The sequence below is a fragment of the Periplaneta americana genome, chromosome 6 (genome assembly GCF_040183065.1).
Source record: "Periplaneta americana isolate PAMFEO1 chromosome 6, P.americana_PAMFEO1_priV1, whole genome shotgun sequence".
NCBI lineage: Eukaryota > Metazoa > Arthropoda > Insecta > Blattodea > Blattidae > Periplaneta > Periplaneta americana.
In genome coordinates, this window is record NC_091122.1 from 160,357,362 (window position 1) to 160,376,360 (window position 18,999).

General features: G+C 32.8%; 1 protein-coding gene across 11 annotated transcripts in view; it reads right to left on the bottom strand.

Annotated features, from left to right (window-relative positions):
- Positions 1-1,626: 1,626 nt before the first annotated feature.
- Positions 1,627-18,999, bottom strand: part of LOC138701994 (protein psiP-like) — a 46,383-nt gene continuing 29,010 nt past the window's right edge. For 8 of the 11 annotated variants that reach the window (XM_069829438.1, XM_069829439.1, XM_069829435.1 and 5 more), the window contains 2 exons: positions 18,136-18,280; positions 1,627-10,387 (listed from right to left, as the gene is read on the bottom strand). In XM_069829438.1, coding sequence (XP_069685539.1) covers positions 10,236-10,387; positions 18,136-18,280 — 297 coding nt within the window. In that variant the 3' untranslated portion in view covers positions 1,627-10,235. Of the gene's footprint in view, positions 10,388-12,142; positions 12,272-18,135; positions 18,283-18,999 lie in introns of all 11 variants that reach the window. The other 3 variants (XM_069829446.1, XM_069829436.1, XM_069829440.1) reach the window with 2 other exon arrangements.

The window sequence follows — 18,999 nt, forward strand, 5'->3', positions numbered from 1 at the left end:
AACAACAAGTTTTGATGGTGAAATCATTGCAATAAGTGAAAGTCTCAGGAATCTTCTCTGCCACATCAATAAATTTAAGAATGCAGTTATATTGTCAGACTCCAAAGCAGCTATTCTATCAATAGTCTCTAAACACACACCTTCATCTCAAACAGCAGAAATAACTAAAATGCTCTCTCAATTAATATCACTCAATAAAAGAATTGTATTCCAATGGATACCATCCCATTGTGGAATCCTGGGAAACGAGAATGCGGATGCATTAGCAAAGAAGGGCAGCACTGCTACTTACAGACCTGTTACTAAATCTACGTATTACTCTGTGAAAAGATTTATTAAATATACATACTTAGACTACAACGAACAAAATTTGATAACACAATCCCAAGGGAAAAAATGGAACTCTCTGCATCAAAATCCACAGTTAATTCCCGATTTACCACGAAAATCGTCTGTAGCTGTATTTAGATTGGCAACAGGCCATGATTGTTTGGCCAAACACCTACATAGAATTGGAATATATCAGTCCCCTAACTGCCCATTGTGCAACTCAAACCAAGAAATGGATTCGGAACACCTCAAAATCTGTGCTTCAGTGGCCGGTCATGATAATATCTTTGAAAAATATTGGAGTGCAAGAGGTCAAATGACTTTATTGTCAAACGCCTGGCATTAGAAAACAACAACAGATACTGGATGAGTAGATTATTTCTTTCTCACGAAATGGCAACATGACTGTTGGTTGATGCACTCGTGTGCACCAGTTGTTGAGAGAGTGTGCTATCGCTAGTTCGACAATCTTTAAAACTGTTGATTTAAATATTATTAATTATAAATGATTGTTGTTTAGTCAACTATCCGAAGGCAGGTTTGAACTTCACAAGTGATACCAACAAGACACCACTCATGAGGAACCAGGAGATAATGGGGTAGGATGGCCACTTTCTTTCCCCCCTCCATTGCATACATCGCCGACTAGATACATATTACACTAATCAGACTTCAGATGCATACAAACAATTGAAGGGCTCCGTGCAAAAATGGGGTGGCTCCACTTATATATAAAATAATCCATGTACCTTCAAAGAGCTGAAAAAAAATATACTGCATCGGGAAAACATCATCTACAGACTCAAAGATTACTGTATCAAGTGATACGTAATTTCTTAATCAGATATCACAAAAATCTGTAATAAGAAGGAAACATCTTCTTGCTTAATTTAAGTAAGTAAATGACGTTTTAATCATTTATAATTTAAGTAAGTAAATGACGTTTTTGCCTCTAATCGAGGTTCTGGCTGACATGTAGATCTATTATCAGGTAATACACTTAACGATGTGTGTCAGAGGAAGAACAATTCATAGTCCTCACCCTATTATAGCGGTTGTTTCACATTAGGTTGGTCTTTTGACAAAACCCCAACACATGTCCAAGAGTTTCAGTCTTACTGCAGCCAGAATGGCAACAGTGTGGAGATATATTACAGGACATCTTGAGCACATTGATCTATTCAGAAGTTGACAGCTGGTTTTTTGTGGTCATCCAGGAGTTTACTTGTTGCAATACCGGTACCGATATGCTAAATTGCATGGACTTTTAAATGGTTGTGAATGTCGAAAAATAGCTGAAATATAAATCTTTTATTTTCTCTTAGTTTCCATTCTTCACTTTAGAGGGCTATAATTTCAAACTACAATTTGTTTGGATTGCTGTATAAACTAATAAATTTATTTTTCTAATGAGCACTCTGACATATTTATTCTAAATTATCAGACAAACTTAAAACAAAACACTGCATTAAAGCATTATATGTATATTTACAATAGCTTAATATAATTGCAGTACTCAAAATAACATTCTTTCTGTAGGCTATACATATTCAAATACAATTTTCATGTTAAAAGTTTAAATCTACTACTCATTTAAGGTGAACATGAATAAGCAGAAAATCACAGAGTGCATACCAGTGCAATAAATCACTGTCACGTTATTTGCGTCTTAATTATTGTATTTTGTTTAAATAATTTAGTAGGTACTGCGAAAATGCATAATCTCAGTGATTTCAGAAAGGAAGGAGTATTTTAACACTGAGCTCAGATAAAATATTCGGAAATACAGTAATTTATATTTTACGCATTATTTTACTCCTTTCTTGTCCACTAACGACCCTGTAGAGTATAAATCTTAGCAGACAGGCATTTGATCATGAATTAAGTGGGTTGCATTACCTTATTCTGCAAAAACATGAATAACTATAAATCATAGGCATTATTTATGTGAATTTAGTAAACTTTACATTCTAAAGACTGTAGTAGGCCTAGTGGGAGATATTGACAGAATTTTTATTATTTTTATGTACTGGTAACTATGTGCTCATATTAGATAATTAGGCTATGTGGTTTATATTTTATATATCAATATAAGTATTATTGTTCATGACTTCTGGTCTTTTTTATTATTCTGGATCTATATGGTTACCTTATTTTTCTGTAAGACAGTCTCCATTTGGAATAAATACAAATAAAAACACGTACCAGTATATATACAAAACTATCTTTTAAACTATAAACTTATCGAAATTAATTAATGTAAGAAAGAATATTAAAAATAAATATATGTTATCAGTTAAGATAAAATGGCTTTCAATAAAACTAAATTGAGTTTAAATAATGATATTGAGTATATTCTTTTAAATTTTAATATTGTGAACTAATTTTCTCAGCTAATAAGCACAATTTGAAATGAAATTAATGTTCATAGAAATAGGTACCGGTACTTTCATAAACAAATTGTATAAATATTGTCATGTTATAAATCTTTTTGAAAACACAGTTGTCTTTGAAACAACCAGAATTTTAATCCGCGAAAATTAACATGTGAGTAGGTGTGAGTGTTGTATTAGCTTCTGAAGTAGATTGCTATATCTATTGTCAATTAATTTACCAATTCTTCCTCACCAATCATGCATATTGTTTTTGAAATTTATTGAAGTAAAGATAATTTTCTTAGAGCGATCCAATTAAACAAATATGTGGATTATAGTCACTTACTTTTGTTATTGATAAACTCTATTCTACAAACATTCTGTACACATGTATCTCAACATGTAGGCCAACTCAAATATAAGCATATATAAAACGTAATGAATAAATTGAGGTGAACATTTTCAGTTTATTTTTACTGCTGGTAGTTACTCTGCTTATTTCTACCTTTTCTTGTTCATACTTTGCCATAATTAAATATTTTTTTTTTGTAATTGAAAATAATTATAACTTATGTAAATAGAATAGCCACACATTACCATACTGTAAGTACATGATTCTCTTCTCCAGCTTGTTAAAGAAGGAAAATTTTATTATAATAAATTGCAATTCAATTTCACTTTAAAAAATGAAGACTTTTCAGAGTTACTATTATAGAATGACAGCTTTTCTTGATACTACACTGATATAATAGCTGAAATGTGGATGCTTGATATAATTTGATTCTGAAATTAGAGAATTTTAAAGTCTATTCACTATTCTTATATATAATTTGTAATAATATGACTTAAATTCGTGTCTTTTGAACACAGTTTGAAATTAATTGTGATTTTTTTTTTTACGAAAATCCAAGTTTTCACTGATTCTTCAGGCAATAGTTGGAGGTTCTAGACACTATGTTATTTCATTACTCTTATTTATACCGTATATAAAAAAACTCTGAATACACATCGGTTTGGAACTGTTTGTGGACACAAGAGAAATAATTAAAACAACACCTATTATGGGTTCCTCGTGAGTTCTTTTGCTGTAATAATAATTCTTAAAGAAGGAATACGGAGAATAACATAATTTGAGATAAATTAAATTGATTTAAAAACACTGCTGGTGACCATTGTTGAGACAGATCTTGATGATTTTTATTTATATGTAAACATGCTCATTGGATAATAGTTTTTTCCGTAGTCTGTGTTCAAAGCTACATAAATTTAGCACTAATCACGTAATGCAGCAGTTATTGGAAAACAATAGCAGAATGATAATGACATTTTTATGTAGCAAAATAACATTATATATTAAAAATATCTCTCATGACCTTATTGGACCTTTGTGTTTCACATTTAACGCTTCAGTCCAGCATTTTCATTATTACCTTTTATTTCTACATGCCTCCTCATTCATACAAGTTTAATTCTTTAACTGCCAAGTCTTGTGTATTTTGTTATATAAGGATGTTCTAAAATGCTTGAAATTGTTTCTATGATCCTCGCAATCCATTAAAGTGTATAGTCCTACCGGTATGCATTCAGTAAAGAGTACAGTTAACAGTTTGAATACCGGTACCTACATTTTAGTCAAGGATATTGTTATCCATTCCAATTCTAGTACCGGTATAGATGATTTGGCATATCTTCGAATATTGACCTCACATTTTTTTCCTCGGTATATGACAAAAACCTTCCAAGGAATGACATCAGTTAAAGATTTGAAATATTTATTACCTTAAAAACACTATTTTTGTCATTATTTATAGCAGGGGCATACGCAAAGAGGGAGGGGGCTTACCGAGTTTGAAAACCTCCCTATAACTTCTTTTTTTTTTAAATGACGGTACATATTTAGATTGGAATATATTTTTATGCATAATCGTTTTCCCTTCTCTCTCGTTTTATTGTCAGAGTAACAAAATCTACATCGACATGAGGTATAGTCCTATCCTTCCTTCACTATAATCCCTGTGCTTGGTGTTGCGGCACGTTCGAATTATAACAATGCTATCTTTATTATAGAGAGACATACCACTTATAGTACAGGCAGAATCAGTAGGAGGGTTTTTGGTTTGGTACGGAAACAACTCACTCCACACTTTCTCTAGCGGTTTATGACCTGAACAAAGAGACCTTTCTGTCGCTCTGTTCGAATGTTAGTTATTGAAAAGTGCTTGTCTGTGATACTACTGTGCTACAGTTTGTTCGTAAATACAATATATCTCATAATAAACAGTATTTTTAAACAACTACTAATCATCCGAGTATTGTAATCGCTATCATGTCTCAATCGGGCCCTGATATGAGAAGCCTTACTAATGGTGTAGTTTATCAACTTCACTGTTTCTTGAAAGAACTATGAGGACATTAAAAATGTCCTGTCATCAATGCAGACAGTCACTGCCAAAGGCCAGTGGCGCTTCTTTACGATCGGTCCAGAGAATTTATGCAAAAGGGAGACGAATAGCAGTAAAGCAATGATCCTATGGAGCCTAATTTTACATATTATATTTATTTAAAGAACCCACGGACAGATGTAGATAATATGGAATTTTACATTTAAATTAATAATATTTTTTTAGATATTGTAACATTTTATTTTATGCTATATTAAGTTGTTTATTTAAGACATTAACAATGGAAAATTGTTTCATTATTTAGATTGTTGAAAACCATTATTAAGTTAATTTAAATTTTTTTAGAAATTGTTCAGGGAATAAGGTAAATTTCTTAATTGATATGCTAATTATATCTCTGTCAAATGGAGTATTATATTGTAGTCTACTAAGTTACATATTCTCGACTGCTGAATTTTTAGGAGCTCCAGTGCTAGTTATAATTAGGTAAAATACATTACAATAGGGAATAAAATATTATTAGGATCATATAATGAAATATTATTTAATAACTTGTCAATAATACATTAAGTTGGTAAGTATACTGCATAAACATTATTTAGTATTTACTGTTTCAACACAACATTATGAAAATACGTAAATACAAGTATTTGTGTAATGCTAAATATTTGATTTATATTAGGTTTACATTACACTTTATTACATTAGTGAAATGACTTAACTTACAAAATATTATAATAATAATATTGAGTAAAGAACGTAGGCCCTATTTGTAATTACTACAAATCACGTTATTATTTTATTTATTTTCTAAGTTTTCCTGTAGTGAAAAAGTATCAATGGAGGAGAAAGTTATTTGGGACAGGACCATATACCAAGCCGGTTCTGAGGGGTGTAGGAGTCGGGGTAGAGAAGTAGGGGTTCGCCAGACCCGCCGATTTCTTCTGCCCCTAGTATAGTACTGACCTTGTAATAAAATGAAGCCGACACAATATGAAATTTAACTTATTGTGAAATATATTGAAAAAGTTGTTTTGACAGTTCTGCAGTGCAGACGTTTGTTAGAATTCTGACTTTATTGTGAAAAGTTCGTTTAACGTTTTGTGCATTTGATAGTTCATATTTTTAATAATAATAATAATAATTAATAATAATAATAATAATAATAATAATACACAACATCTAAAATACCGATAATGTAAATTGTAAACAATTTTAATAATGACCCCCTCCCCCCTTTTGACAAAATTCTGCGTACGCCACTGATTTATATTATTTTACTATTTTAAAGCTAATAGTTAAACACAAAAAATTCATTTTGATCCGAGGCTTGGCAGTAAAAGGATTAAAGAAACATCCTATGATATTAGTATTATTAACACACTATAATACAGTTTAAATGCCCTAAGTTCTGTACTACAGAATTACTTCATTTACTTAACCCAGTAGTTATTAGGCATAACATATTTGTAATGATCGTACTTTACTACGTCATAGTGAAACATAATAATTATTCATTCCACATTCTCATGCTTTTGAAGAACATATTAATATGTTCTATGATATAAGGGAAGATTATAGTAAAATATCCAGTCAGAAAGAAATATAATTTCTTGCACATCACATCTGTATCACCACTGAGGAAATATACAATATGTTTTGCACCATCTTCATGTATAATAATGCTCAATTCAACATAGACAAAATAATTTAATATAAATTTTTATAATTACATGTTACAGTTCCTCGTATAAAGAATACAAGTAAGAATCGGTGAATTGACCCCCCCCCCCCTCAAAAAAAGTGAAAACATTTAAATTAAATTTCTGTTTTTGGGAAATTGTGGACATAATAAAAAATAAGAGCAAACATAATTGAAAAATGTTTGTTACCGGTACGGTATTCAATTTTCTTGACACAAGTATTTTTATTCCTCTTGAAGTAGGTGGTTCCCTGAGAATACCGTACATTTACAGTGGCGTGCCGTACATGGAAGGTAAAGGAAGCATTGTTTTCCCTGTTCATAAAGCGAAAAAGAAGAAATTTATTGCAGAAATTATATTTTAATCGTGAGAACTATGAATTCTCTAATCTCAAAATGTCACAAAATTCTTTCTCTGAGCGCCCATCCTGGTCGAGGTGGATTCCTTGTTTACATTCTTAGCTTGAGGTGCCTGTACTGGCCGTTCGATGCTTTTGCTGCTAAAGAGAGGAGAATTGCTTTGGTCTTCAAATATATTTAGATGAGTTGGTTGTAATCAGTTTGTACTATACATATAAAAATTTGTATTATTGCTTCCTTGACATAAAATTGCACCATACGCCACTGTTGTACAATGTTTAATTTTTCAGTTCTAGAAGAGGATTTTTACTATCATTTATAGGAATAAATATGCCATTATAATTTAAAATAAATAATTTGAACATTATGTTAACATCATTTATAATTACGTAAGAAATAAATGGAAAAATATCAGAAACTAACCTCTACAGGAGATAGGGGCTATTTTATGGTGGCAATATTACTATGTGCAACTTATGGAACTTTATTTTAAAGTATTATTTATTTTTTTTATTAATATCATTCATAAAAGTGCTTAAGTTGATAATTGAATCGGTCATTTTGAAAAGGAATCATCAATTTTCTTAAATATTACAGGAGAAGCAAAAAGCTATTTTAAATCCTTCCTAATGCCGAAAAATTAAAACAATAATTTTGTATAATTAAAGGACATTGGACGTGATATGAAAAATCCACATAATCATTGTTGGCTATACAAGATGTCCAGGAAAATTTTTTTCATGGAGATGACTCATTTTCAAAAATGAATGAATCCGGGTTGTTATAGCTGAAACTTGTACTTTTATGAAAACTAAGTTTTAAAAAACATAAATTGCACTGCAAAACTTTGCTAAAACAACATGTAATAGACAAAATAGTTATGAAGAAAGCTACAGTTCTTCAGGAACTTCGTTCATTGTAGTTGTCTATTAATCCTTCTTGAGGGAAGGGGCATGGGCTAAGGACTGCCTTCACACGTAGACTGCTTGAATGTAGACTTAATAGTGTCAAACTATTAATTTAACAGAGTACTTTCATTAGCAAGGGTTGAGGGATGAATAAGCATGTAAGTATTCTAGTTTCATTTTCTCTCATATTTTCTCAAGGATTCTGCAGACTACCAGTAAATATTTGAATTTAATTAAAAATTACAAATAAATTGTTTATTAGTTGTAATCTTAATAACACCTGTGAGAATTTACTTGATCGACTTACAAAGGAATGGAAACAAAATAAGGAAAAGTAAAAACTATATTAATTAGAAATAAAATATCTACTAGACTAGCTATCACAAAAAGATGACAACGTATTCTTTGTAGCATATTTGTTGAAGTTCCATTCAGAACTGAGATCACAATTTCTTTATACATCTTGATTACACAACTTTTAACACTATATCACTTCGGAATATGTGTTCTATATCTTTCTCGTGTTAAATTTTACTGTACCTAGTTAATATGTTTCGGCCTGTTATTGGCCTTCTTCAGAACTGGTTGTTGCTGATCTTGGCGTCTTTTGTTTTGTTTCCTGTGAGGGTGTGTTTGTGTAGTGTAATGTGGAGTCAAAGAGTGTGTGTGTTCTGAAATTGAGTTGTGTGTTGAGAATTTCGTTTGGATGTGTTTTTGTGTGTCTGTATATTTCGTATTGTTCTAGTGTGTTTAGTTTCTGGCTTTTAGGTTGGATGTGTAGAATTGCAAAGAACACATCACAGCCATAACAAAATTACAGAACACTTCCACATATGCAGAACACGTCACAAATGCTAACCACACCTACAGAGATATCAACACAGACATGGAAATTCTACACATCCAACGAAAAAGCCAGAAACTAAACACACTAGAACAATACGAAATATACAAACACACAAAAACACATCCAAATGAAATTCTCAACACACAACTCAATTTCAGAATACACACACTCTTTGACTTCAAATTACACTACACAAACACACCCCCACAGGAAACAAAAGGCGCCAAGATCAGCAACAACCAGTTCTGAAGAAGGTCAATAACAGGTTGAAACATGTTAACTAGGTACAGTAAAATTTAACACGAGGAAGACATATAATACATATTCTGAAACAATTTCTTTATTAATTGCATTATAATTCGATTAACTGTGTGGTTATTTTCCTCACTATTTAGGCTGTGGACTTGACTAAACAGTTAATAAAAAACTAGAGCTATCTTGAGGTGTGACATTTATATTTTACTTAAAGTAAGAATTTTTTATGAATATTTTAAGTCATTTTTTACTTCTGCAGATATTCATATTAACTGGGACATTATATAACTAATTTTATGCTATTAATATTATCTGAATTTAAATTATACTTTTTATACGAGGAAAATATTTAAATTTAACATCTTGAATTTTAAGTAAAACTGTGTAAATGTGGAGAGAGGTTCATTTTGTATATTAAGAACATGTAGATTATATGGTTAGGAATAATGAAATAGAAATTATGGTTTTATAATTACATTTTTTTGTCTACATTGCCGGCAATTAAATCCAGTTATCCAGCAAAACAAGAATTATGCAGCTCTCAATTTGTATAATCCAGTAAGAAAATGACATTAATTCAGTTTCACGGCACTAAAAGACAATGGCAATTTTTTCCTATAATTGATAATGCAAATACGAATTAGTGATTATAAAAATAAAGGTAATTATAAACACAGCACACAATTCTCTAATGCGGATGTAGATCTGCTATATTTTAGAATAACTGTGTTCATTTCGACACCTTAATTTCCACTCTAAAGAAACAGTCGCCTGCTATTTCTGGAATGACTCTACTGTATATGTCTCATGTAAATATATACCACATAATAAGCCGTAACTTTATCTGTGTAGTTAGAGTGATATATTTTGTCGAAATATGTAAGAAAAATTTTTACCCACAATGTATTGAAATAAAAATTGTAAGATAAATGGAATAATGGTGGTCATGGTGGTGATGATGATGATGGTTATGATGGTGTTGGAAATTATGTAATTTGGAGGGGAAATTATCGGGAAATTGAAATACAATAATAGTCGAAAATGAAATGGCTACTGTCACTTTGTGTCATCCTCTGTCACTTCTTCATTTCCACAGTCCTTCAGCGTGCAAAAAGAAAGATAACCATCAAAGCCACAGAAGCATGTATTGCAATCGTCCTTCCAACTACTCCCAGGCGTACATCCTCCATATATTGGCTTTGAAACAGCTGAAAGAAAAGAATTTGTTAATTAGATTAATTAAGTGGAACAGACGCAAAAATGACAAAAAAATTGACTATTTTTGTGGTCTTAAAAATAGTATGGAGTATGTTTATTATATGCTAAAATACTTTGATTGTAGTAAGTCTCCAAGTGCTCTTAAAAATTTAAATGCCAGAATGCTGCACTGCAGCCATGCAGAAAGTTTGTATCTTTCAGTCGACCATCTCTATAACTTATATTTTCATTTGCAAAGCAAAGTCAAAAGACAAAGCAATAGCATTTGTGGAGGTGTATCAAATTCTACAATTTGGAATTTCTCCAGGGGCGAATGCTAGTCACGAAAGTTAGGCTTGCCCTTTTATTCATAGGGGAAGATGGGAGGATATAATAATTCATAATTAATAAAAATAATCAGACCTACATAAATAATTTATTTTATAATTATGAAATCATTATGAGTCATGGATCATATTCGCTTATCTGATGTATATAAGTTTGATATAATATTACAAACATAGCCAACAAAACAGTTTATTTATTTTTTTCGACCCTGCCAACCAATGCACATTGTTGTATTGAGCTGCACTGAACGAGCGCACATATTATCTATAATGTCTGTCTTCTCTTGAATAGTCCTTCGGGAAAATGAATTTAATAATAAGGTTTCAATAACACACAATTCCGAACTCATTGCAATACTTCAAATTAATGTTTAAGAATTAATAATACATGGATTCCGCTCATACAATTACATTGCACACGCAAATCACAGCACATTCCCGCCGTCAATACTGCTCTGTGTAACGTTAAATAGTCGTTGGTGTAGCTCTCGGACCAGAGCTTCAATCAACATATAACAGAAGCATGTGCACCTAGGACGGACTAAGGAGGAAGGCACTTGCGCGCGCATCATATTCTCGCTATTTCTACGTCTTTCCTGTAGCTCCAAGAAACGAGCAAGCATTGCGATACTTGCGATGTGCAACCTGCGGATGGTACTACGCCCATACAGTATTCAAAAAATCAAAATACATTTTAATGTACGTAACGCCATTTTGAGAAATACACATTCTACGAAAATATTGGGCTTGCGCAGCAAGCATAGCATGCCCTGAGAAGTCACTCCTGAATTTCTCGTTAGAGATCTTTCCTTCTCCACTCTGTCCTAGAGTAGTGATCGACAGAATTTTTGTCATCACACTTCTATAGCTGAAGAGGCGAATTGAAGCCGAAACAGAGAAAACGCAAAACAACAAATAGAGTTTACACTCTTGAAAATAAAAGTTTGTGTTTTCGTAGATCTTTGCCAAAGGTTTGATCCTTTGATTGCATTTGGTATTATCCTTTGCAGTCTTTGGATCTTCCAAAGGCTTTGGCCTGTGATACACAAAATGGGATGATATTCTTTGACCCAGTTTGTGAATCTCCGGTTTCCTACAAAGGAAAATACTGATAATTTAAGTAAAGTAACGGTACCGGTACTAATAATTTAGAAATTGTATCATGTTTTTGGAATTCTATTTCTCTATTTTACAGGAAAACGTATACTAGATACTTAGTATTAAGCTGTTATGTTCATCGGTGTTCGAATTGGAAATAAATTACTGCCCAGTCACTCTGTATAATATATGTAGCTAGTACGTACCAGTAACAAACATTCTTATGATGTATCCATAGATAACAGATATGATAAATTTGTGACATTTAAATGATTTCTACAAAATGATGTAAAACCCAAAAGTGTGGAAATTCAAATGTACCTCATTTGTCTGTTTGTGATTCAGGTGCACATAACTTGAGAGTGCAAACAGCGGAAGATCCGTCATCTGAACAGACACATGTGTTACAATCTTGCTGAAAAACTTTGTTTGGTTCACAGTGTCTAGAAGCTGCAATAGGACAGAAGAAGAGTTAATTGTGGCTTGTTAGCTATTTATAGTAAGATCGTAATCATTAGTGGGATGACTGATTGAAATGCGTTCGTAAGTTAGTAAGAAAAAGCTAGATATGTATGCACTGCGCAGATTTATAATAAGATGGAAGAAATATCAGATTGTAAAGAGGCAATTGAAACATTTTTTAGGAAACACTTGAAAAACCCAAGCCACCCAATCCACCATCATACCGTGTTTCCCAATGGCAAGTGAAATCTCGAAATTTCTCTTTAGAATCATTGAACTCGTATCATTGAATTCGAGAAGCCAAAACAAAATAAGTGGTGTCCATTCCACCTTTACTCATTCTCTCGAATCCAGTGAAAGTTTTTTCATTATATCCAGTCTAATTGTGTACGTGTAAATTAATGTTTTAAATGGGTTTAAACCATCAATTTTTCTGTCCGTATAATTTCTCCTTTTTTTTTTTTTTTTTTTTTTTTGAAACTTTATGGGTTTTTCGTTGTTACAAACCAATATTAATTCACAGAATGTACGAGGGGGATCCAGGAAATAACGACCGTTTTGTTGTAATAATTAAAAAAATATATTTATTTGAAAAAAAAACAAAGTCTGTTACATAACTGAAGCTTCCTTTACTTCTCTACATAATCACCACCTACATTTAAACATTTGTCGTATCTGTTCACTAGCTTTAGAATTCCCATGTTATACTCTTCTGCCGCCAGTACATTAAGCCAGGTGTTCACTGTCTTCTTCAACTCTTCATCACTTCCAAAACGCGTACCACTCAGAAAGTCTTTCAGCTTAGTGAAAAGGTGAAAATCGCTAGGAGCAAGGTCTGGACTATAGGGCGGATGATCAAAGATTTCCCAACCGATTTGATCCAGCAATTCTCGAGTTGAAGCAGCAGTGTGCGGGCGGGCACAGATTTTGTGGTAGCCAAGATGTTGCGACACAATTTCACCAAGCAAAGAACGAGAAATGTCAGGAAAGGCAATATCCAATTCGTCGAGTGATGTGCGCCTGTCTTGCAAGATTCTGTCGTTCACTTTAGTCTTCAGGTCTTCTGTGATGAGTGATGGGCGTCCGGGTCGAGTTTCATCGTGGACATTTTTTCGCCCATTGTTGAACATTTTGCACCATTTTCTCACATTTCTTTCATTCATTACAGTATCACCATACACTTCTTTCAATTGCCGGTAAATTTCTGCAGGTTTCAAATGTCGGGCATTCAAAAATCGAATCACACTCCTCACCTCACAGTCGGCGGGATTATCAATCACATTGTTCATTTTGAAGTAATGCAAAATGCACAATGGCGACTTGTTGCAACCAGTACTCACAACATTATGAGAACACATGTTAAGGAAGCCAGTTGACCTTCAAACAAGGAAGGGGAGTCAGCTGCGCGGCGGGTATGCACGAACGGTCGTTATTTCCTGGATCCCCCTCGTATAATATTTTCCCAGGAAATGTTGCTTGTATTGTAACCAGTACTGAGTCCAGTCAATGTAAGAACTATAGATATATTTTTTTGTTCTCTTCAGTGTGAAAATAGATTTGATGATGCTAAAAAAACTGTTTAATTATGCATATAATTGCCATGCTTCCAAAAACCGCTGTGTGTTTTTAAAAAGATTTTGCAGGAGCAAGAAAAAAAGCATTGTATGAATGAGGGGAAATGGGAGGAGAAACTTTAAAGGTACGTGAAAACACGTCCTTGCAAGGGGGGAGTTGGGGCTGTGAAAAACTGAATATGTGAGCTCCAAGCCTCTTGGCCACTTGTCTCACTTCTGGTTTCGCCGCCCCAGTGAAGGAGCGCTAGAAATTTCGAGTGGGAGAGCCGAAAATGGATGTAACAGTTTAGCTACAACATACGGGGAGGGGTCAGAAGTACAGCTGCCTGATCCGGAGGAGAAACGCGGTGGTACCAACTAGGAGGAGAAGTGATAGAAGTCTAGGCACGAAACGGTAATAGCCAATTTGGCTGTTTGAAGATTCGAACGCGTAGGGGTTAATCATCTTAACGGCAATAGCCAATTGGCTCTTTGATGACTCCATTGATCTGTACAAGAGGACGATTGAATTCTGTTAGGGCCCGAGTTCGATGTGAATAATCATTCATTTTGAGCCGTCACCAATGTCTGGGGAAGTGAATGCAGGTCCGTGGCCCATTTCTTTTAGGGCTCATCCCGACATTTGTCTTAACGCCTTAGGAAAACCACGGAAAAACCTTAGACAGGATGAGAAAGCATTGTAACTTTTAATTCCTTTTATATTCAAAGCTACTTTCCCTATTTTTTAATAAATGTGTAATGATTGAAATTATACCGAAAATAGAGTTGGAAATCAAGAGACTTAAGAGTGACAATGATTTTTTCTTTCTCATGAAAAATCATACTGGATTTTGGAGGCACAACGACGATATTTATTACATTTATTTCGCAGCATATTAAATATAGAAAACGCTATTACTCTGTAAAGGATTATTTTGTAAACCTGCTGCAATTGGTTTAAGAACGAAGATATTTTTGGCACCAAAATATTTATCCAGTATTTTCGTATTTTGCCAAAATAAATTCCATATTTGCGCAAAATTTTATTCATATTATGCTGCTCTAATAATGACTAGCCCTAGGTGATGATGGACTGTCTATAGGTCAAGTCAGCAGATAGCTTCTCACCAGAGAAAATGGGTTCCAATTTCTATTTACTTATTCTCGATTTGGTGTAAATGAAATGGCTATGAGGCATATTTTCTCATGATACTTCAGTTTATTTTCCCATTTGCATTTCATAATTTTACACTTGTAACTTATATTGACAATATCAATAGCTGACAGATAATAACCAGCTGTAACAGTACTAGGGGTTGTTCTGATATTTCAATGGGTTGCAACTGAACTAGATCTTGGGATTAATTTTCTTCTTTTGACAGTGGACACTAACAAATATATTCTGTTACTAGAAAAAATTCAAAATAAATTTCTAAAATGGTTATATTACAGACTTTATAATGATTATCCTACCTATGAGGGTTATGCTACAATGCTTCAACATTTCCATTTTACTAGTTTGCAAATTCGACGAAATTGTCAATCTTTAAACTTCCTTTATAAAATTATTAACAATAAGTTTGACTGTGTTGGTTTATTTTATTATATAACATTATATGCACCTAAGCTTAAAACGAAATTTCGAAATTTGTTTTACATACCAAGAACAAATACTGAGTCCCACAAAAATTCCCCAGTTTTCCAAATGTTACAGTTATACAATAAATTACATCCTCATCTGAATGTTGATATTTTCAATATGAATTTCTATAGATACAGAATTATTTGTTATCATATTTTACAGAATATTATTGTTAGTTAATTTGAAGCTACTTTCACGCCTTATTTCAATTTCTCTTTTTTTCTTTCTCTTATTTCTATTTTGTTTCAGTTTTTAATAAGTGTATGTTTCCTTTTCCTTGTTTATGTTTTATAAATTAATTTGTTAGTCGTGAACATTGTAATTGGGCTTTGCCTGTTATGTTCAACAACAAATGAATAAATAAATAAATTCAATAAATGCAAGGTACAAAATTATTAATGTAATATTGATCTATTAATTATTATTAGTACAACAATTTAGTACTGGTACATGGAACACTAAATACTTTAAAGGTCATTTGAAATTTTCGTTACTGTAATCAACATCATCCAGTACGATGAGGTGTTTTGCGTGCTAAGTTACAGTAGAGGAGGCAAGACCTTTCTGTGACCATATCATGTGCCATGGCTATATAACCAATGGGTATGAAGGTGGAAAATAGATTTTAGTCTGAGATGAACTTTCGTGTCGGTAGATCGTATAATATTAACAATCTTGAAACAAACTCACTTTCTGCTAGTTTATTCTTTCCCCTCTCACATAGCTTACATGCCAGGTCTCACTTCCTCACCTACACATACATTTACTGATATGAGATTAGGAACAATTTTAGGGGTTGCATGCAGCATATACTACCAGTGTATTATTATACTACAGTAAAATCCCTCATAACCGGCAATACCAAAACAACGGCACTTTTGGCTGGACCAAAAAAAAGTTTAAATCTGCCACATTGTCATAGTTTGAGCCGTCAGTTTTGCCACATTAGGAAGTTCGCACGAACTTTCATTTTCAGTGAATATTCGAACCTAAAATTAGTGCATTATTTGTGTTATGTTATGTGTTTTAATAAGAAAAATCCACAGTTTTTATGTTTATTTAGTTATGAGCAAGTAATAGAGAAATAAGCTTCACATAGGTGCCGTTTCAACATTTGGCACCATGAAATACGAACTTTCTTCTTTGTATATACCGGTATTTATTCAATTATCCGGAAAAATCTCGTGTCCAGAACTAGCCTGGTCCCTTTAAATGCAGGTAAATCGCAGGCAATCTTAATAAAACATCAAAGATCGAAGTGTGACAAACAAAATTTGCCACCGATAATTGTAAATAATACTACTATTCCATACAGTTTGACTGTGAAGAACCTTGGTATTTATATGGATTGTCACCTGGAATGGAATGAACAAGTGAATCACACTTCCAAAAAAATATTTTCTATTATTCACTCATTAAAGCGACTGAAGCACTTTCTTCCCGATAAATTAAAATTAATCCTTGTACAAACACTCGTGATGCCACACTTCGACTACTGCGATGTTATATTAAGTAACCTCAATGCAAATTTGAGCAGCAGGCTACAACGTGTGCATAATGCGTGTGTCCGTTATATTTGCAATATTCGTAAGTATGATCATGTTTCCCCGTCTTTCCAAACTCTGTCTTGGCTAAGGCTAAGCAAACGACGAGCCCTGCATTCTCTTGTTCTCTTATTTGAAATTCTGCGCACCGCTACCCCAATCTATTTGGCTTCTCGTTTTCAAAATTTATCCGCATATCATCAGCTAAGTACAAGATCTCATCATAACAATTTACTCATACCCTACCACAAGACATCTTTATATTCTTCATCTTATACAGTTTCAATTACTAGAAATTGGAACTCGCTTCCGAGTGATGTAAGGGGTTGTTGGACAATAACTTCATTTAGGTCAAAATTACATAAATTCTTACTTAACAGATTAATTGCTGATTAATATTTGTTACTTATAATGAAACTAACATCTATACATTCTTATTATCATCATTAATTTCTCTAAATAGATTTACAAAACCTCTAATGGCAATTACATTAATATTCTCATTATAAAAATATATTTTAGATTTATATATATATATTTTTTTTTCTCCCTGTGACATAGTTCTAGTAAGCTTATATTAAATTAATTTTCATCATTTTACTAGCTATCCCAAATATTAAATTAATTATAATGGATTGAATTAAATTAGCTCATAAATTAAGTTACTACTTTACCTTATAGGCTTATCTAAATTTAAATAAATATGTAGTCTACCAGTCGTTAAAATTGAAGAATATTGCTGGAGAACCTTTTAAGTGTAGTTTGTAATTTAAATATGTATTGTATTGATTAAGGCTGGTTGAGTGGAAGAGAAGGCCTTATGGCCTTAACTCTGCCAGCGAAAATAAAACATTATTATTATTTGGTGCCGGTTAAGATGGATTCTTCTGTACTACACATCATTGTTTCATTATCACCTGTGATAGACTCTGGATAACTAAGTAGGCCTAGATTAAAAGGATTATGAACGATGACAGTGACAATATTCATAACTCTGATAATTATGGCTGTGGTACAGTAGTGTTAGTAAGGAAGAAAATATACAGATATATTGTAATAAATGTGTATTTTACTTGAAGACTTGAGAAATGAAAGAATGTATTATGTTCTTACCTCTCTTTGCTATTGCCGCTCCACACGCGTTTTGAGTGCAGTACGAAACAACACCTACGGCATTACAGTAACAAATGTTACAGTCCCTCATGAATGCTCTGCCAGGTTCACAGACTTGCACTGGTTTAACTTCATGTGTACCAAATCCTGCAGCACAAACACGCATTTGTTGATATGAAATTTCGTACGATTTCATGTTAATGCTAATTAAAATTCTTTATTTATGGTCATAGGACTCTGTGACACGAATATATAATTTTGATCAATTTTACTGGAGCTAAATGATAGCTGCTGTGAGCAGTATGGGATGATGATAAATGCCAACAAGACGAAGACCATAGTTATTGGAAGAAAAATAAATACCGTAATGTGAACATGTGAATTTGAAACGAGGCAGTAGAACAAGTGGACATCTTCTAATACAGTACTTGAGGTGTATAATTATATAAGTATTAACATGACATGCTGTCAGAAAGTTAAAGGAGCATAGCAATGGCAAAAGAAGTTCTTAATAGAAAAAGAATAATCTTCTGTGAATCTCTGGAAAAGAACTAAGGAAGAGACTAGTGAAGTGTGGCACTGTATGGTGGAGAAACATCGACATTACGATGAACGGACGAAGTGAAGAGAAATGGAGTGTGTGAAATGAACAAAGTAAGAAATGAAACTGTGCTAGATAGATTGAGTGAAGAAAGAATGAAGATTTAACTGAGCAGGAAGAAAAAAAAAAAAAAAAGAAATTGGCTGGGTCATTGGCTAAGAAGAAACTGTCTACTGAAGAATGCATTGGAAGAAATGGTGAACGAGAAAATAGTTTGGGGTAGAAGAAGTTACATTTTTTAGACAGCATTAAGATATGTGAAT